We start from the raw sequence: 17,329 nt of genomic DNA on the forward strand, positions 1-17,329 counted from the left end.
AACTTCCAATCATCTGGGACCTCCCCAGAGAGCCAGGACTGTTGGTAAATGATGGAGAGCAGCTTGGCAAGTTCTTCTGCCAGCTCCCTCATCACCCTTGGGTGGATCCCATCCAGTCCCATAACTTGTGAGGATCCAAGTGACTCAGCAGGTCACTAACTGTTTCCTCCTTGACTACAGGGGGGCTATTCTGCTTCTTATCTCTGTCTACAAGCCCCAGAAGCCAGCTGTCCTCAGGACAACCTGTCTTACTGTTGAAGACTGAGGTAAAGAAGGTGTTAAATACCTCAAGCCTTGTCCTCATCTTTGATAATTATGTTCCCACCCATGTCCAATAAAGAATGGAGGTTTTCCTTGTCCCATCTTTGGAAAACCAACTTAAACCAAATCTACAGTTATATTCCTCTTATCTTTAGTCAACTCCTACATTTTTGTCTAATTACCCTGAGGGTATAAATGCCTAACCTGAAAAGATTAATGTTTCACCTCAAAAACATGCACAGTCATTTTTACTACAGTTCAACACCTATAATATGCAGAAATGTGGGAGACAAGGTCATTAAAACTACAAGTTCACCTTAAAAGTACAGGAAACTGATAAGTTATTAAGGCTTACAATATAGACACCAAAACTCTTTGACTGAAAAATAAGTGAAAATTATCTAATGTCTTTGTGAAAGCAAGAAAGATTATAAACTACACATAATAATAGAAATACACACTTAGTATTTTAATGCCATACTTTAAAGATACAGTTAAGAGAACCATAAAGAAAAAAATTCTCTTACCCTGGAGTGGGATCACAATATTCTTTGCTGTAAACTGAAATAAGAATAATAATAAAAAAAATTTACTTTGCTTTTTACAAATTTATGAAATCAATATAAGAATTTTTAATTATCTCCTTGTCTTTCTTTATAGCCAAATACACTGAAAATAATAGAACTATTTATGTTGGAAAACACCATTCACCAAGTCCAACCATTAGCCTGACACTACCAAGTCAAATATGCCTAGTTTGAGACTTTAAACTGCCTATTTCACCTAAAAGAACAGTCCCAAACACTCCTAAAGATATACTGCAGAACCTAAATGACAGCAAATAACATGCAGAGATGCTAGGCACTGAGAAACAAACATAAAGTTGCAGAGTTGCCTAGAGGTTCCTTAAGAAGAAGAAGAAAAAAAGAGGAACACTTGAGACAAAAAGAGCTAAAGCAACCCATGATAGGCTGTCAGATGCACTATTTGAATTAAGGACACGACAGAAACAGTTCAACATTGAGGTATTACTTTGCTATTTACAATAATTTTTTAATTAAAGCCCTTGAAGGATTTGACTTGCACTGCTGCTATGTTAAAGAGACTTTGCTAAGTAAAGAGTGCTTTATTGTCACTTTGACAAAAGGTTCTCATATACGTTGACAGAAGAGGTTTCTCCACACTAAGTACAAAGTTGTGTTCTCCAAGGAAAATGTCTACTTTACACCTAAAGCACTGATTCTAAAATTATTTCAACTAATCCTTCAAATTATTTTGGCCTGTTAATTAGGAAGTTTCCATTAAATGTTTCCATAAGTGCATGAGAACTGCTGCACAAAATTTCTGCTTTGTTAAAACCTAAAATTATTATTATTACAATCCAAGATTTCAAGATGTCTTACTAAAAGCAACAGAACATATGCAGGTTCAAACATTTCTTTTTCAGTAGCAATATGCAGAATGAGCCTGGTCAAAGACCTGTTGAAACTTCTGGAGCTGGTACTCCATTTAAGCAGATCCTCACTTATGTTTCTATACCTAGTGAATAGCATATTGCCTAAGCACTATTTGTTTTAGTATTGTTTTTATATTCTTTAAAGCCACAAAACAAGCAATTTTCTGTTTAAAAGGCAAGATTAGAGCATAATATATATCTGAACTCTGATCATTATCGATTATTCTAGATCATTATTTCTGAGAAAAGTAACTGGTGTTTAAATGACATTAAATGTCCACTAATATGGCCATTATTTTCTGTTAGAATTCATTACAAGCCTCCTCAGTGTGACTTCTCAAGTATAGCATTTATACAGAACCTTTACATCTGAAAACAGTGGCCACAGAAAACCAGTTAGCTTTTCTGACAGCAATCCAAATGTACAAGATAATGGACTTCACACTGCATTAATTAGCCAAAGGAATTTGATGCAACAATAATCAAAACTCAGTGTTTTCATACTAAGTACCACCGGCTTTGCCTAACCAGAATTTTAATTTTTAAATATTCTCAAAACATCATCATAATAGAACAACTTACCCTAGCAGGACCTACTGATAAGCATTTAAATTTCCCAATGTATAGACTATCAAATGTAACATCCAGTGACGGGTTTATCTGTTTTCTAGGTGTTCTCTCAGAAGGTAAGGCGATCAGGCATTTATCTTCAATCGACTCTGTTAAAAACTAGAAGAAAAAGTATATTTACTACAGGGCTTTAAATGAGATACTTCTCTCCTGTAACCTTGGGAATTTTTTGCATCACGCTGATAAGAATTTACTCCCAAAGTCAGCTTCCATATAAAAACTCCATATTCAAAAGCTTTAAGGGTTATTACATGTCTTTATTTGTTATTAATGTCTTTACATGTTATTTACATGTATTTACATGTTATACATGTCTTTACATGTTATTAATGTCTTTAAGGGCCTAAAAATATCTTCTATCACCTTAATTGCCAAGACATGATCTGTGCACTTTACTAATCTAGAGCCAAGTAAAAACTCAAAACAGAGCAACAAAATAATAGCCCTCTTTTCATATCAAAGGTTCAGGATCCAATTCAATGCTTATGATCAAAATGATGCAACTGTGAGAAGAGGCTCTTAAATTGTTTCAGGATAACCCAAACCCAGGTCAAAGCAAGAAGCACAAGGTTAATCAAGTTTAAAATGAGGCAACCACCTTTATGGCTAGTTCTAGATTCACATTTTACTGCTAGCCACACAGAAAAGGGGACTTTACCCTCTCTCTCCCTGCTGTCAACAAAGATCCTTGAATTTCTCCACACACTGAATTACAACAGAGGACTGGCTGACAAGAAGAAACTGCAATCAATTTAGGACACTGTGAGGAAACAAGTTTTTCACAGATGCATCTTCATCATATCTATTTCTAGCTCAGGTTACTGTTTAATCCTTTCTGTTTTCTGATATTAAACATTTCCAAATAGGAAATACACTGTATGTTGCGGAAACACTGAAGCTTCAGAGCCAGAGAATCCTGCTTGTGGTTGGGACCATAAACAATAATTTTCTACAACAAACAGTGTAGAAATAAAGGGTTGGCATAACAACACATCGGCCAAGAACTAGACTACCTGCTCTTTGTGGCTTTCCATCTTGTCTTCCAGTTGCTTGGCTGAGAAGTCAGATTGTTGGTCTGTTTCTTTGATTTCAGTGATACCATCCTGCATCAGCTCTGTGCACTGTGGTTCAGCAGGTGAATCTTCATCATCACTGGAAAGGACGACTAAAGAGAGGAAAAAAAGGAAGTATACATATACTACATGACACAGACTTAAGAATATTTCATTAATTGTGGATTTCAGACAAGCAAAGACTTCTGTCTTGCAGTACATAATACCAAAGTTCATTGCCCAAACCAGTCAAGATCTAGACCTGTGTGCACGAAAGTGCAAGCAACAAGTACTGCTTTGTATCTGTATGAACACCTTTTATCCAAGATCCTCAAAACTATTTGGTTATTAAAAGAAACAGACCACAACTCAGCTGCTTCCAACTAGAGAATATTTTTTTTCAGCTTAAGTGTGAGCTTAAGTACAAGTTAGATTTTCCATAGCCACAAAATCAGCCGCAAAATAAGGACTGGAATTTTAAAATCTTGCTGTCTATCCTGTCTCTCAAATACAAGACCCTCTGACTCTAGGCACTGTCCTGTAACCTGCTCAATGCATTACACACAACACGATCTCTGTCTTCAGTCTTTTGTTCTCTGTGTTTCAACCAGCCAGTCAGGTTCGAGCTCTCCTCGTACTTAAGTGTCCCATCAGTAATTGTCAGCAGCACAGACATAGTACATACTTGGGTCAACGGAAACAAGTTGCTGATTACCCCTGCAGATTCTGTTCCGCAGCTTGCTCAGGTACTGAGATGGGTCCATCTTTAATTTCCTGATCGTACTAACTCGTGGTACAATCACGTCCTTGCTGGTGGCAGAAGGTTGTTTCTCTGACAACTTCCTGGGAGGAGACTCTGAGCCAGACTCCTCTGTGCGGCCGTGAGCAGGCCTTAAGCGGTTGTGCGTGAAAGTGTCTTTACAGTCTCTCTCTAATGGCTGGGTAGTACCATCCAGCACTAGAATAGCATTAGATCTGTCACCTTGTGCGTCCTCACAGGGTGTTTTGCAGCCTGGAGTTGAACTCAAACTTTGCTTTTCCTAGAAACAGGAATCAGAGACAGGATTTAAGTTTATTTCTCGACATTTCAAGATGGTTCGTATCAGTGATCACTGAGATTCAGCTATGTGCTTAACACAGCAACATTTAATGCTCAGTTCAGGACAGTTTTCTCCCTCCTCATATTCCAAAGGTTATTATTATACAAAGACATAAGGGACAACTTTTTAGACGCTTACCATGACCCACATTCAAACTGAACAAGGAACTAAGTCTTATTTTTTACTAGCTCTCTCACTGTCTGACACCAAAAGACCAAGAATCAGTGATGTTCACCACTTTCCCAAAAGTGTGGCTTGGTCAACTGGGCTAACAGGATTCAGCAATTGCCTGTCTCTGGGGGGGTTTAATCAGAAGGTGACAGGGATGCCTTTATTGTATTCAAATGCTTGAATATAAATACGTGTACTTGACTGATTCCCTCAGTCTTTTGTTTATGCTTTTTGTTTTGTTTTGGTTTTGTTTTTTTTTAAAGTCTTAGTGATTGATAAGAATAGAACTTTAAGGAAGAGTACAACAGACTGAGGAGAAGAGATGATGACATCTGCAAGATTTCAACAACCCCAGGTATATTTAGTAATTTTTGTATTAAAGCCCCTAATTAATCCCTAGCTCTATATCATCTGTGAAAGAAGCTTCACTTAAGCAGTCAGATGTCTTATTTTTAAAATTCTTTTAGTCCATGTTCCTGTTTGAAGGAAACACTGTCGTTAATCTCTCACAGCCTTTTTTGCTATAATAAGCATATTCTGATGTTGTGGACAGAAGTGCATTTACTCACTCCTTTTGATGCATCATTCAACTGCTTTCCCTCAATGGGTATAATCTGCTAATATACCTGTATAGTAAGTCCTAGTTATTACAGTAATTCTTTAATTTAGGATGTTGCTAACGCAGTTACTGAAGTGTGTGTGCATGCGTGTACACAAACACATACATTAAAATTAAGTGCAACTTACAGAGAGTACAAGTGATTTTTCTGGAATGTCTGCATTACAATCATCAGAAATATGGTCACTATGTCTTCTTTTCCTTTTCTCAGAATCAAAAGAGCCCGAGTCCTTCCGACTAAGAGTAGTGCTGTTCATCTGTCTGCTCCTCCTCTCCAGTTCATCATAGTGCTTGTTTTCTGCATCTAAAAAGTAAGTGATTTAACAGATTATCCTTAAAAACCTTCACTTTTTTCCATATCTGTTATGTCTTAAATAAAATGCATGGAAGCAGGTATCTTCCACAGGTATCTTCAATAGTTCTTTCCTAACTGCATGTGGCTGCCAAAACATATTCCCTAAAATAATTAAGAGATATTATTATTGCATAATTACTTCAGGGTATAGCCAAATTCATAGCTCCCTTCCAAGTATTAGTCTTTCTTCAATCTTCTGCCAGATGCAATATTCTCAATTTCCTGTTCTAATCTGAAAATATTACTAATGCAAGTATTACTAAATAATACTAATCAGTAAAAAAGGCAGTATATTAACGCTGGAGACTGAGCATAGAGGTCATAATTCTTCAGCAGTGAATACAAATATTGTTAAATAGCATAAACATTTTAGCAGTGTTCACAAACCATTTGAGCATTCTTAATGGATTACATTCTTGATTATAAAAGACTTTTTCAGAAAATCAGGATTATAAGACTGCAGTGAGGCTTCCTTCAGTTTCATTTTTCTTCAACAGGTTTGATTCACTGTAGTTTTATTCCTATTTAAAACCAGGCATTTCATATATTTTACCATACCTGTAAAAAACTGTATTGAGAGGAAACACATACACTGCTTGCAACACCTACTTTATTTCTGTGCTCTTCTTGCAATACTAGACTAAAAAAGGAAAATATTCCAACACTCTCCAAAATTCATACTTAAATGCCAGATGACTGGCTCACAACAAACCTTTCTTCTGCAGCTCCCGCCGTCTTAACGTGACAGCATTAGTTTTTCCTGGTTCCTTAGAGGATTTGGTCAAATTACATAGCTCATCATCTGTCTTTCTCAGACAATGTTCAGACCTGCAAATAATATTAACTATGACTTATCTTCCATTTTGAAAGAATATTAAAGAAAAAAAAAATCTCAATAGAAACTAGAGTTGGTTAAACTACAAACTTCTGCCTTTCTCATAAAATTTCTGGACCTTGTCAAAGGAAACAATTAATTCAGTCCAATTGTGGAAATACACAGGTATTTTAACAATGTTAATGAAACAGATCCTTCTAAAAAGCACAAAGTACAAAAACTGACATGCTTGACATCAGGCACAAATATTTTGCTGTAAGGAGAGACTGCAAGCAGAACACATAAGAAAAAAAAAAGAAAGAACAACGGTCAGTTGTAAGTAATATGGTGGGAACGAGACAATGTAGTATATTTTTTAGATTCAGAATGACTAACAGAATCCAATGTCCAATGACTAATACCCTGCAATAAGAAATTATTTGAAATAAAAATTCCAGTTCAAAAGGGCCTGAAACCTGTGAAGGAGGTAAAGGAGGATGGGACACGAAAGAGAAAGAAACAAAAGGATTAATCCAAATGGATTTTGTGTTCATTGCTTTATAACATGTCTAACTCAGAATGTTGTGGTCTCAAACTTGCTAAGAGCTAAGTGTCCATCACAATGACCAAAATCACTGACAGTTGAGCTTGGACTAGTAAAGAACATCACCAACCATGGACATCTCTAACTAGATAGCCAAAACTGTTGGACACTTTCTGAACAGATACCTATTTCTCAGTGCCTAGCTGTAGATTATTGTTGCTCTTCGGGAACACTGTAAAGACAAAGATTTCCACAGTGCTCAGATACTACAGTGATGAAGAATATGTATAAGCACTGTGAAGAAATTACTGATTATCTTTCCATTCACAAAGTACCATGAATTGGACCATACACAGAAGAAGTGCTCGGTAAGTGCTATTATTCATTCTGTATATTGAACAAGACAGGGTCTTCCATAGATTGGGTAGCTCTAGTTCTGGAATAATCTCACTGTAGAAAACTTTATTTTGGAATCCACATCTTTTTCTCAATTTAAATATCTGTATGCATAACAGCTGCATAGATCTGACTGCCTTAAAAGACCATACAAAACCACTGAGTGTTTTTCAGCATTTGTTTTACACCAACATCACACTTCAGGCATTTCAATAATAGGAAGTATCTCAATAGGACTGTTTCAGCTAACAAGCCTCCATAAGCACATTGACTTCATACATAAATTCTGCACATTTTATTTGCAATTTCAAACTTTGCTGGTAATTCAGCACCCTTTAACAGACATATGCATTGTCTATGAAGCTAAAGGAGTATATACACTACCAAGTGTTTTCAACAGCCATGGGAAATAAGTACTTTAACCACTTTAAAATCCTATGTTTCTTTACATTTAAAACCTACCTCAAACTCATTAGTGATACTGATAGGTCAGCGATGACTTAACCAAATGCATTTCACACTGGTTTGCAGTGAACAAGCAACCCAAAGTCCACCAATTCTGTAATACCCAAAGCAAGAAGGAAAACAGGGAACTTGCAGCAAGTTCTAGCTGGTAGAGATTAATTAACTTACTACTACCCTGTTCTGATCACACACAATTCTTTGGCTTGATCTGAAATTTCCATGGTACAAAACTGGTATAATTTTCAGTAAAACAAAGTATGCATTCTAGCTACTCTGGTGATACAAAAGACTCTCTGTATGACCATGTGCATCTATATGCATAACCTTTATAAGAGGGGAGCTTTTATTCTCCTCTGAAAGAAGAGACCCCAAAAGAATCAGTGCCAGATGTACCTAATGCACAGATTTTACTTACAGAGAGGTGACCAGGATCAAGCCATGACTTTGTTGAAATAATTTCTAAATTATCCATTTCCCATGTGATATGTCTTACAAATTGTACTATCGTGCTGGTCAGTGGGGAGGGGTGAAAAATCACCCTAATGTTGGTTCCTGCTAATCACAAGAGTTTTACATAATATATTAGAGAGTTGTGTAGCAGGAACAGAATATTAATCATTCAAGCAATGAACCATTCCAAAGCTAAAGCAAGTTGAGTACAACAACTGCTAAAAAAATTACTAATTCAAACCATTATTATGCTTAATATAAAATTCAACAGCCACCCTCCAACTATGAGCTTGACAAAGAACTCAAGATGCTTCCTCAGATTTAGAGTTTGATAAAGATTTCATGTTTTCCTCTCTATAAACCCACTACCTTCCATCATCCAAAACATTACCAAGTGGAAAAAACCAGATACTAAAAGATTTTGCCATAAAACAAACAAACAAACCCACCACAACTCCCCCAACAAAACAAAAAACCCCCAAGAACATGAAAAAAATCCCCACACTTTACTCAACCTTAAGTTATAGAAAACTATTAGCAACAAATATAATATTTGAGACAGCCTAATAAACTGTTCTATCTAAATCCCTCATTTAAACTACAGCTTCATCAGGTTAATTTAAGCAGCAATGTGTAACAAATATTTAAAAAAAGGAATTAAAAAAGGAATTCCTATTAAATTCAGTTCTCTAAGATGCTGATGTATCAAAATGAGGAATATGACTTACTTCTCTCAACTTTTACCTAGGAACTGATAATTGTTCCTGCCCTCAAAAAAAACATTCTTCTCTTCCTCTTTCTACCTTCTTCTTCCAAATTTCTTGCTAAATTCTCCTGTGGAAAATTTGCTGCTGAGCAAAGATGTAGCCATAACAGGTAAGAGGAGACAGCTTACTTTGAATGCAACTGCCTTCTTACACCAAAATGTTACATGACTCTAATATTTGATTTCCACTGGTTTTCTATGTCTAGCATTACTGTGATGCTCAGTCTACCTAAACATAGGAAAAGGGGAGGAAAAGAAGATGTTAAGTGGTAAGACGACACACACAGCCCTTAAACAATGTCACCCTGTTAGGATTGAGACCACTGGTGGGTTAATGTGAAAAGAAATTAACTACTACGGAGAGGAATTTGGAAAATTTTGCAGAAGAAGTTAATTGAAACCACGCTAGAACACATTAACACCTCCAAGAAAGCAAGATTTTGGTTGTGGACACAAAGCCAACTTAGATGTGTTTGAATTATTCGGCCATCTCCATAAATCAAAACACTGATCCACTGCAAACAGGAATTCCATCTAAGAAAGGAAAGTAGCCCATTACCATCAGGTCAAGCAAATCAGAACAAATGCAGTGTTAAAAGGGCTCACTGGACAAGCATGTTAGTTGCACCCAGGAAAACCGATCTTGTGATTCAAGACAGGAGTAGAACCACAATTGTTTCAGTGAAATTCTTTTCAATTGAGAAGTTATGTCATTTCAGGAAGACTGGCAAAATCAGCAGTGCGTAACATACCTTTCAGACAGAAAAGAACTTTCATGAGGAGAACTTAATATTTGACATGTCTGCAGGCTGGCAACAGATGATGAGGGCAGTTGACCCGACTGCAATTTGTCAGCAGCTGGTAAATTTGCATCAATTGTTACACGGTTGTCTATGTACTTTCTTCCAATTTTCGTCCTCAGGACATTCGTCAAGATAACTTTGGGTTGCCTGCCATATATATATATATATATAACAGTAAATCATAAATACTGCACTGAAATCTAGAGAAAGAAACTTCTTGTTAAATTCATGTATCTAAGAGGCTTGATAATCAAACATCAGTATTTTCAGTCCCTTAGAGAAAAAAAAAATCCCATCAAGAAACTTAAAATACATGGTAAGCAGATTAACACAAAAAAGCAACAAGAGACCAGGGTCAGAAAAACTAGCCATATAATTTCACCTCAGCCAACTACAATTCACACTGCATTGCCTCTAAAACATCATGTAGTACTGTTTAAAAACTGGTAAAAGTTTATCTCTAAATAGCTTTCATGCAATATATTTACACATTTCTCAGAAATCCCAAGCAAAAAATCTTGATTTTCCTGTGAACAAGAAGCCTCCAGTGAAACAGACTGGATTTTCTAAAGCACTTAGCTAACAGGTAGAAAAGTAGCATGTACACAAAAAGGCAGCATTAGAATTTGTTCCCCTCAATTACGAGGTGGCATTCTACAGAACAGCAAGGCTCAGAAAAACATCCCCAGGTGTCAGAACACAAGCATCAAAAATAAGCTGAGCAGAAATACAAAGATACAACTGCCCACTTGAGCACACACAACTTACTTCATACAATGCTACTGCAGCCAGCTTGTTGTATAGCCCTCGATTTACCCACTTAAATTTCTCAGTCTGGGATTTCAATTCTAGCACTTCCATTGCATTTTGTTTTGGATTAGGATGTAACATCCTGGCCTTTTTGAATCTGCTTTGAACAACATAGTCTTTTGGGAATTGACTGTGTAATTCTCCTGTTGTCTGTATTTATCCACAGAGCAGACTCCAGCATAGACTGTGTGATGTCTGGGGAGCACTCAGATGCACAGAGATGTAAATTTGCTTTTAAACAGGAGACTACCTTACTGACAAGATGTTGCAGATGCAAGCAGGTGATAAACAATGAGCATTCAACTGAGAGAAAAAGTTTAATACAGAAAAACACTGTAGACTGGATGTAACCTCCAATAAACAAAGTACCTAAACTGCCTACCTATCAGAAGCTCAGAGAAAAACACAGAGAAAAAAGCATTCACTATAACCATACTTTTCCCTGGATATCTACAATTGACCACTGCTTGCAGGACAGTGAAGATGATACTGGACTTGATATGCTTTTCTTCTGACCCGTTATGCCAGTTCTCCTATTTTCATGAGTAGTCTAAAGCAGCAACAGTAAAAAATACACTTGATACCTTCTCTGAGAAAAGGGTTGCAGTTAAATACAAGTGTATTCTTTACACAAGAATAAAAAAAAAAAAACCCAAACATTTTGAGAATCCAATGGTTAAATCAGAATTAATTGGTCTCATCAGTACAGGACCATCTAGAAGCCATTTGAACAGAAAAACCACCGCAACATGCCCTACACCATCTCTCTCAAAGATTATCAAATGGAACCAGGTACAGGTTAACTCAGCCAAGTCAGATGAAATACAGCTCATGAACCAAGATAGCTGTGGTACAACAAGTAACACTTTCTCATGAAAAAAATAACTGCAAGGAAAATTATTTCTTTTAGTGACATGAGGCAAAGACAACATACCTTTTAGATAGCAAAAGACTTTGGAGAGTAGGGTTTAAAATCTGCCATATCTTTAGGCTGGCAGTAGATGATGAGGGTGGTAGATCTGCCTGCCGCTTGCCAGCATCAGAAAAATTAGCACCAGTTTTAAGTTGCGCCTGTGTGTACTTTCTTCCTAGTTTCGTCTTCAGGACATTCGTCAAGATAACTTTGGGTTGCCTGCCATACATATAATAATACATTAATAATAGGATGCTGAGAACTTTTTAACTCACACGAATCCAACAAAGTTTTTCTATGAGTTCGCTGTCTCTGCATCATACTCTACACCTTTACTAAAATTAGGTTCACTGCCTTGACAATTTACAAAGCAGTTCTCTTTGGAGAAGACGAATAACAAACACATCTCTTGATCAGGACAGCCTTTCAATGTTCCTTCTTCTGGCATGAATGGCTAACATGCCCATACGTGATTCTGAAAAGGCAAACTTTCAGTGCAGAAGCATGGAAATTTGGATGCATCTTTTTATCACAAAATGTGGAAGCGGTGCTGCTATGCCATACAAGCTATTCTGAAAGTGTATTTCTGAGCATTTGCAGAGTATGAAGACAAGCACTCACTGTGGCACCCTATTTTAGAACAGTGAATATTGTTGGTTTCCATATCACAAATTAATTATGACTTTGCTGGGAAAAAAGAAAAAAAAAAGGTCAAGAAGTACAATCTCCCAGTTTTGAAGCCTCAGCTGATTTCAGTTTCACTAAGAAATTTACAAGCAATTATGAATTACGACGTCAGTAAAAATTCCCTACTGAAGTTCTTAAAGAAGTATCTATACTTTGCTAATTCTGCTAGAACGGTACTGAAGTCTTCATATGAAGAATTAATTCTGCAGTATGGTCAGTAACTCGGACAGTTTCCTTACAGAATCATTAAAGTCAATCTTGGAGATCTTTCCCAGCATCTCCAACCTTTGACTGAATACTGCCATGCCACAAAACCATAATGCAAATGCCATGTCTACTTGGTTTTGGAACACTTACAAGGATGTTGACTCCACCATTTCCCTGGACAGTCTGTTCTACTGCTTAACCACTCTTTCAGTGAAGGAGTTTTTCCTAACAGTCAACTTGAACCTCCTCCTGTGCAACTTGAGGCCACTTCCCCCTGTCCTGTCATGAGTTGCCTGGGAAAAGAGTCCAAGCTCCACCTTGTCACAACCTCCTTTCAGGTCACTGTAGAGAGCAATAGGATCTTCCCTCAGCCTTTTTTCTCCAGGTTGAAAAACTCCAGCTCCCTCAGCCATTCCCCATGGGACTTACGTACCAGACTCTTCACTAGCTTTGTTGTTGTTCTCTGGACTTGCTCCAACACCTCAGTGCCCTCCTTGCAATGAGGGGCTCAAAACTGAACACAAGAGTTGAGGTGCAGCCTCACCAGCGCTGAGTACAGAGGGACAATCACTGCCCTGGTCCTGCTGTCCATTCTATTGCTGCCACAGGCCAGGATGTCACTACTGGCCTTCTTGGCCACCAGTGCACACTGCTGGCTCATGTTCAGTTCGCTGTCAAATAGCATGTCCAGGTCCTTTTCTGCTGGGTTGCTTTCCAGCCACTCTTCCCTCAGCCCGTAACACTGCATGGGGTTGTTGTGACACAAGCACAGCCCCAACACTAAGCCTTACTTAACTTAGCAGTTGATAAATATTATAGATAATAGATGATTTGTCCGGATTTACTTTATTTTCAAACGACTGAGAACTGGACTTGTTTTCCAAGGGCTGCTCCTAAGAGGACATTGAAGTTCAGCCTAATTTGTTGGTTTTAAAAGATCACTGAGGCAAGAATTGGTTTTTTCTATTGCATATCTTGCCTAACAAATAAAATTGTTCACACCATAGAGCAAGACTTCTTATAGCTAGAGAAAACCTTTTATTACTCACATAGTTGTTACAGACATGCTACAGCAACATTTCTTAAGCAAATGGCTGCTATTCCTCAGTGGGTTGACAACTGTGCAAGCAAATCTAATTGTCTCACTGACATGTTGCATTCAGCTCAGCAGCCTGGTTACGTGGGACCTAGTGGCAAACAAACACATATGGCATGAAAACTGCTGAACAACAGACATGCTTGCACCTAAAAGTATAAAGGATCTGGAAGTGCCATGCTAGTGTAACACAGTTAACTTGGGTAAGATACATCACACAACCCTTTTATTTTGCTCTTTCAACAGTTGCTTCCTTCATGTTGAGATTTCTTTTCCCTAGTTACTTACCATGTTAAGACGATACATAACCCCTCACTGAACCTAAAATATTCCAACACTGAGTGTTTAAACAACACAATGACAGAAAAAGTCCACAGCAGGAGGTAAAGGAGTCAGAAGCAGCATTTCACCACCCATAGTTTGCTGTCCACTTTGGAAACTCAGGTCTGACACCCTTTGCTCACATTCATATCATGCTAGACCTTAGGTTCCAGGCTCCTCTGTAATTTGGTTTAATCACTGTTATTCAGCACTGAATTTGTAATGTCTCCATTCCCTTGATTTAAATAGGGTTTATACATTTTAACCAAGAACTTTTGCAAAAATGATCTCAATATTTCAAGCGCACACACATAGCTATGAAACTACCGGAAATCAAGCAAAAGACATTTCAAAAGATAAAAAATAGTGTCAAGGAGAAAAAAGAGCAAGCAAAGTGTACATTAATAGCAAGTTCCACCAGCAGACCCAGCAAGCAAGCTGCACAAAAGGAAAACTGGAGGCATCTTGGTGAGGAAAAACCAAAGGCAATTATTTCTGTTTCTAAAGCACCTACCACACAATCTCCAGAAAAAAGAAAAAATACAAAACCAAAGGTAATGAACATGTACTTACACATGTAATGATGGAATAAACAAAAAACATTATGAAAAATGATGTTAGCTGTTCCTGGCAAGTCTCTTATCGCTTTTCACAAGCAAAAAAGGATTATCCTACCTTACAAAGCACAGGACAAAAAGTTATTAATTGCTTATGCCCCCTTGGGGAATAGGTTTGACCTCTATTTCACACAATAATCACAGCCACTAGACCCAGTTCCTTTCACAGTGATCAATATTTGTGCACACCAGTGTTGTAACTGCTGCCTCCAATTCATTCAAATTTGTATTAGAAAGTGATCAAAATGAGACATGGAGGCAACTGATTCCTTTAGGACTGAATTATTATCAATTATCTACACCACTATCTTCACGCCTACATTCTACCTACTAGTAATATAAATTTGTGACAATAAGATATCACATACCATTCAAGGGTCACCCCATCAGATCCCATATAAGCTGACCATCTCTCCTGAGTTCACAGAATAAAACCACTGAGAGACTTGATGTGTATCCAGCTATCTGAGCTTCTGCAGCATATAGGTCCTGACTTTCTAGTGTCCAAAAGAATAACGTGATACACCATCATCAATGGGAAACTGATACATTCACTGACTACACCCTAATGACAAGAAAGACTCTGTCTGTCCTCTTTCTGCTTCAAAGTCCTTTCACCAACTGATGAGAAGTCAGTGACCAACAAGCAGCCAACATGAACATCCCTAAACACCTCCTTGTTTTGCTGGGCCAGGAAGTTATTAATGACAGAATGCATTTGTGAGGAGGGCAAGGGGAACCAGTATGCCACAAAAACCTGACCGCTACGGGGTCAGTACTTGATTCAGCTGTGACATGTATTTCAATTAACATTTCAAATACTGAGCTGAAAGAATCATACATGTCTTATTTAAGTGCTCCTCCCATCCTCCTCACTAACAAAAAAAAAACCTCACAAAAAAACCCACAAAAAAACCCAGACCAGGATGAGAAGCTTGAATTTCAGAACAGTGTTCCATTTTGTTTGGGTTTTTAGGTGGTTGTAGTTTGTTGGGCATTTTTTGGTGGATTTCTTTTATTATTTTTTTTATTTACCTCTATTCCCCTCTTGGGAGAATGCAGTAGTAATACAGCTGAAGTAAGTGGACAATTCTAAACACTATTTCCAGGCAGTGATGATAGCTACCCTTGTAATAGTCTTATCCACTTCCTTGATTACTAAAAAGTTTCCTAAGTGGGATGCAAAACACTAATTGACCAATTTGAGAAACAATATACCTAACATTCTGTGATGACCCTAATAAATTGAACTGAGATTTTGTGACAGTTCTGTTTTGTGACAGAATCACAGAAACTTGTAAGAGAACTTCAATATGAAAAGGACTAGGGAAGTAACCTGCCCTGAGAGCCCTCGATGGGATCACAAAACTATCACCTGATAGTCACATCTCACCAGGCCACAAGCAGAGGTGTACAAGTAAGAGCGGCTGCAGTTGCTGCTACAAACCCCCATAGTCTCACACCACAGCACAAATGACAGAAGCAATCACCAAATTTTGTAATCCAAACTAAAAAAACCAAACAAAAAACCCAAAACAAAACAAAAAAACCCACAACAAAAACACAAACAAAAACCAAAACGAAACAAACCAAACAAACAAAAAACCAAAACACCCACAAAAACCAACACAACGTGATGGTGGGTTTGTGCTAATATATCCACTTCGATCTTCCTGACTAAAATGAAATGGCAATAACAATGCTGAAGCAACACTTCAGATAAAACTCATCTCCCTAAACACTGGGGATTAGCTCCTGTCAATGAAGAGGACGGTTTTTAAAACGCCAGGAGCACAAGTTTGTCATTAAGACTTATTTGCTGCTTTGCAATGCAAATGAAAAATTCCTCACTGGGAAGTAAGAACATAGAAACTATTGTATTAGAAAGACTGTCAGCATGCAACTTCACTCCTTCCTCTTCTGAGTTCTGTCAGTTCTCAGACTTATGCTCAACAAACATCACTTCTTTAGAACCTGTATGCTCTTTCTACTTATGCAATGAGATCACTGTGTCAATTTTGACTTACTGAGAAATACCAAATACCCAGATGGAATACTTAGTACAAGCTTCATTGCAGACAGTAAATTCATTTTACAGAGAACCTCCAGCTAGTCTCTACACACACACCTTTCTTCGAGGAAGTGAAAGATGTACAGGTTTAATATCTGAATATTTACTGCCTCTTTATAATCTAAACCATTTCCCACTAACATGCTGGTTAATATTTTGGTAAAAATTATGGAACACCTACAAATGCTATTTGAAAGTCCCTCACATATGGAAATACACATACGTTACAGAAAATTAACATATGTAAAAGACCAAAGGTAGCTTTAAAAAAAAAAAAAAAACACCTCCTCAACGCTGAAAGATCAGTTGAAAGTTAACTGAAAGACCTTTAGAGATTGACATCAGATATCAAGCATGTCACAACATAAATGAAATTCAGAAAACTGCAATTAACACAGCTGCTAATTCTGCCAGGTTGACCCTGTGAGCCGCTCCCTCAGTTGAAGCTACTGACAGCAGCATTTTGAGGTAACTGCATGTCAACTGACAGCTATGCCCCTGAGGAGATATGAAAAAATAAATTCAGCATCTTTTATAACTTCAGCTCTTCCCTGCAACACTTTGAAGCATTCTGAATCTACAGACCAGGTTAAACAATGACTATTCATAGGTCACAAAACCACAGAACTCAGCACTGCCATTAAGCCTTTCCATTACCTGTGCACTTGGGTCTTTAACCACATCTCCTGACAAGAAACCACTTACGGTCATGTTTAGTTGCAGTC

The 17,329-nt window shown here is 37.5% G+C and overlaps 1 protein-coding gene across 7 annotated transcripts in view; it reads right to left on the reverse strand.

Annotated features, from left to right (window-relative positions):
- Nucleotides 1-17,329, reverse strand: part of SENP7 (SUMO specific peptidase 7) — a 42,735-nt gene that overhangs the window by 16,537 nt on the left and 8,869 nt on the right. For 5 of the 7 annotated variants that reach the window (XM_027894758.1, XM_027894763.1, XM_027894759.1 and 2 more), the window contains 8 exons: nt 11,627-11,824; nt 9,832-10,029; nt 6,357-6,472; nt 5,418-5,593; nt 4,085-4,439; nt 3,361-3,512; nt 2,300-2,446; nt 789-822 (listed from right to left, as the gene is read on the reverse strand). In XM_027894758.1, coding sequence (XP_027750559.1) covers nt 789-822; nt 2,300-2,446; nt 3,361-3,512; nt 4,085-4,439; nt 5,418-5,593; nt 6,357-6,472; nt 9,832-10,029; nt 11,627-11,824 — 1,376 coding nt within the window. The remainder of the gene's footprint in view (nt 1-788; nt 823-2,299; nt 2,447-3,360; nt 3,513-4,084; nt 4,440-5,417; nt 5,594-6,356; nt 6,473-9,831; nt 10,030-11,626; nt 11,825-17,329) is intronic. The other 2 variants (XM_027894761.1, XM_027894764.1) reach the window with 2 other exon arrangements.

This window comes from Empidonax traillii, unplaced genomic scaffold, assembly GCF_003031625.1.
Source record: "Empidonax traillii isolate 1590-97213 ecotype Southwest subspecies unplaced genomic scaffold, ASM303162v1 scaffold442:size488032, whole genome shotgun sequence".
NCBI classification, from domain to species: Eukaryota; Metazoa; Chordata; class Aves; order Passeriformes; family Tyrannidae; genus Empidonax; species Empidonax traillii.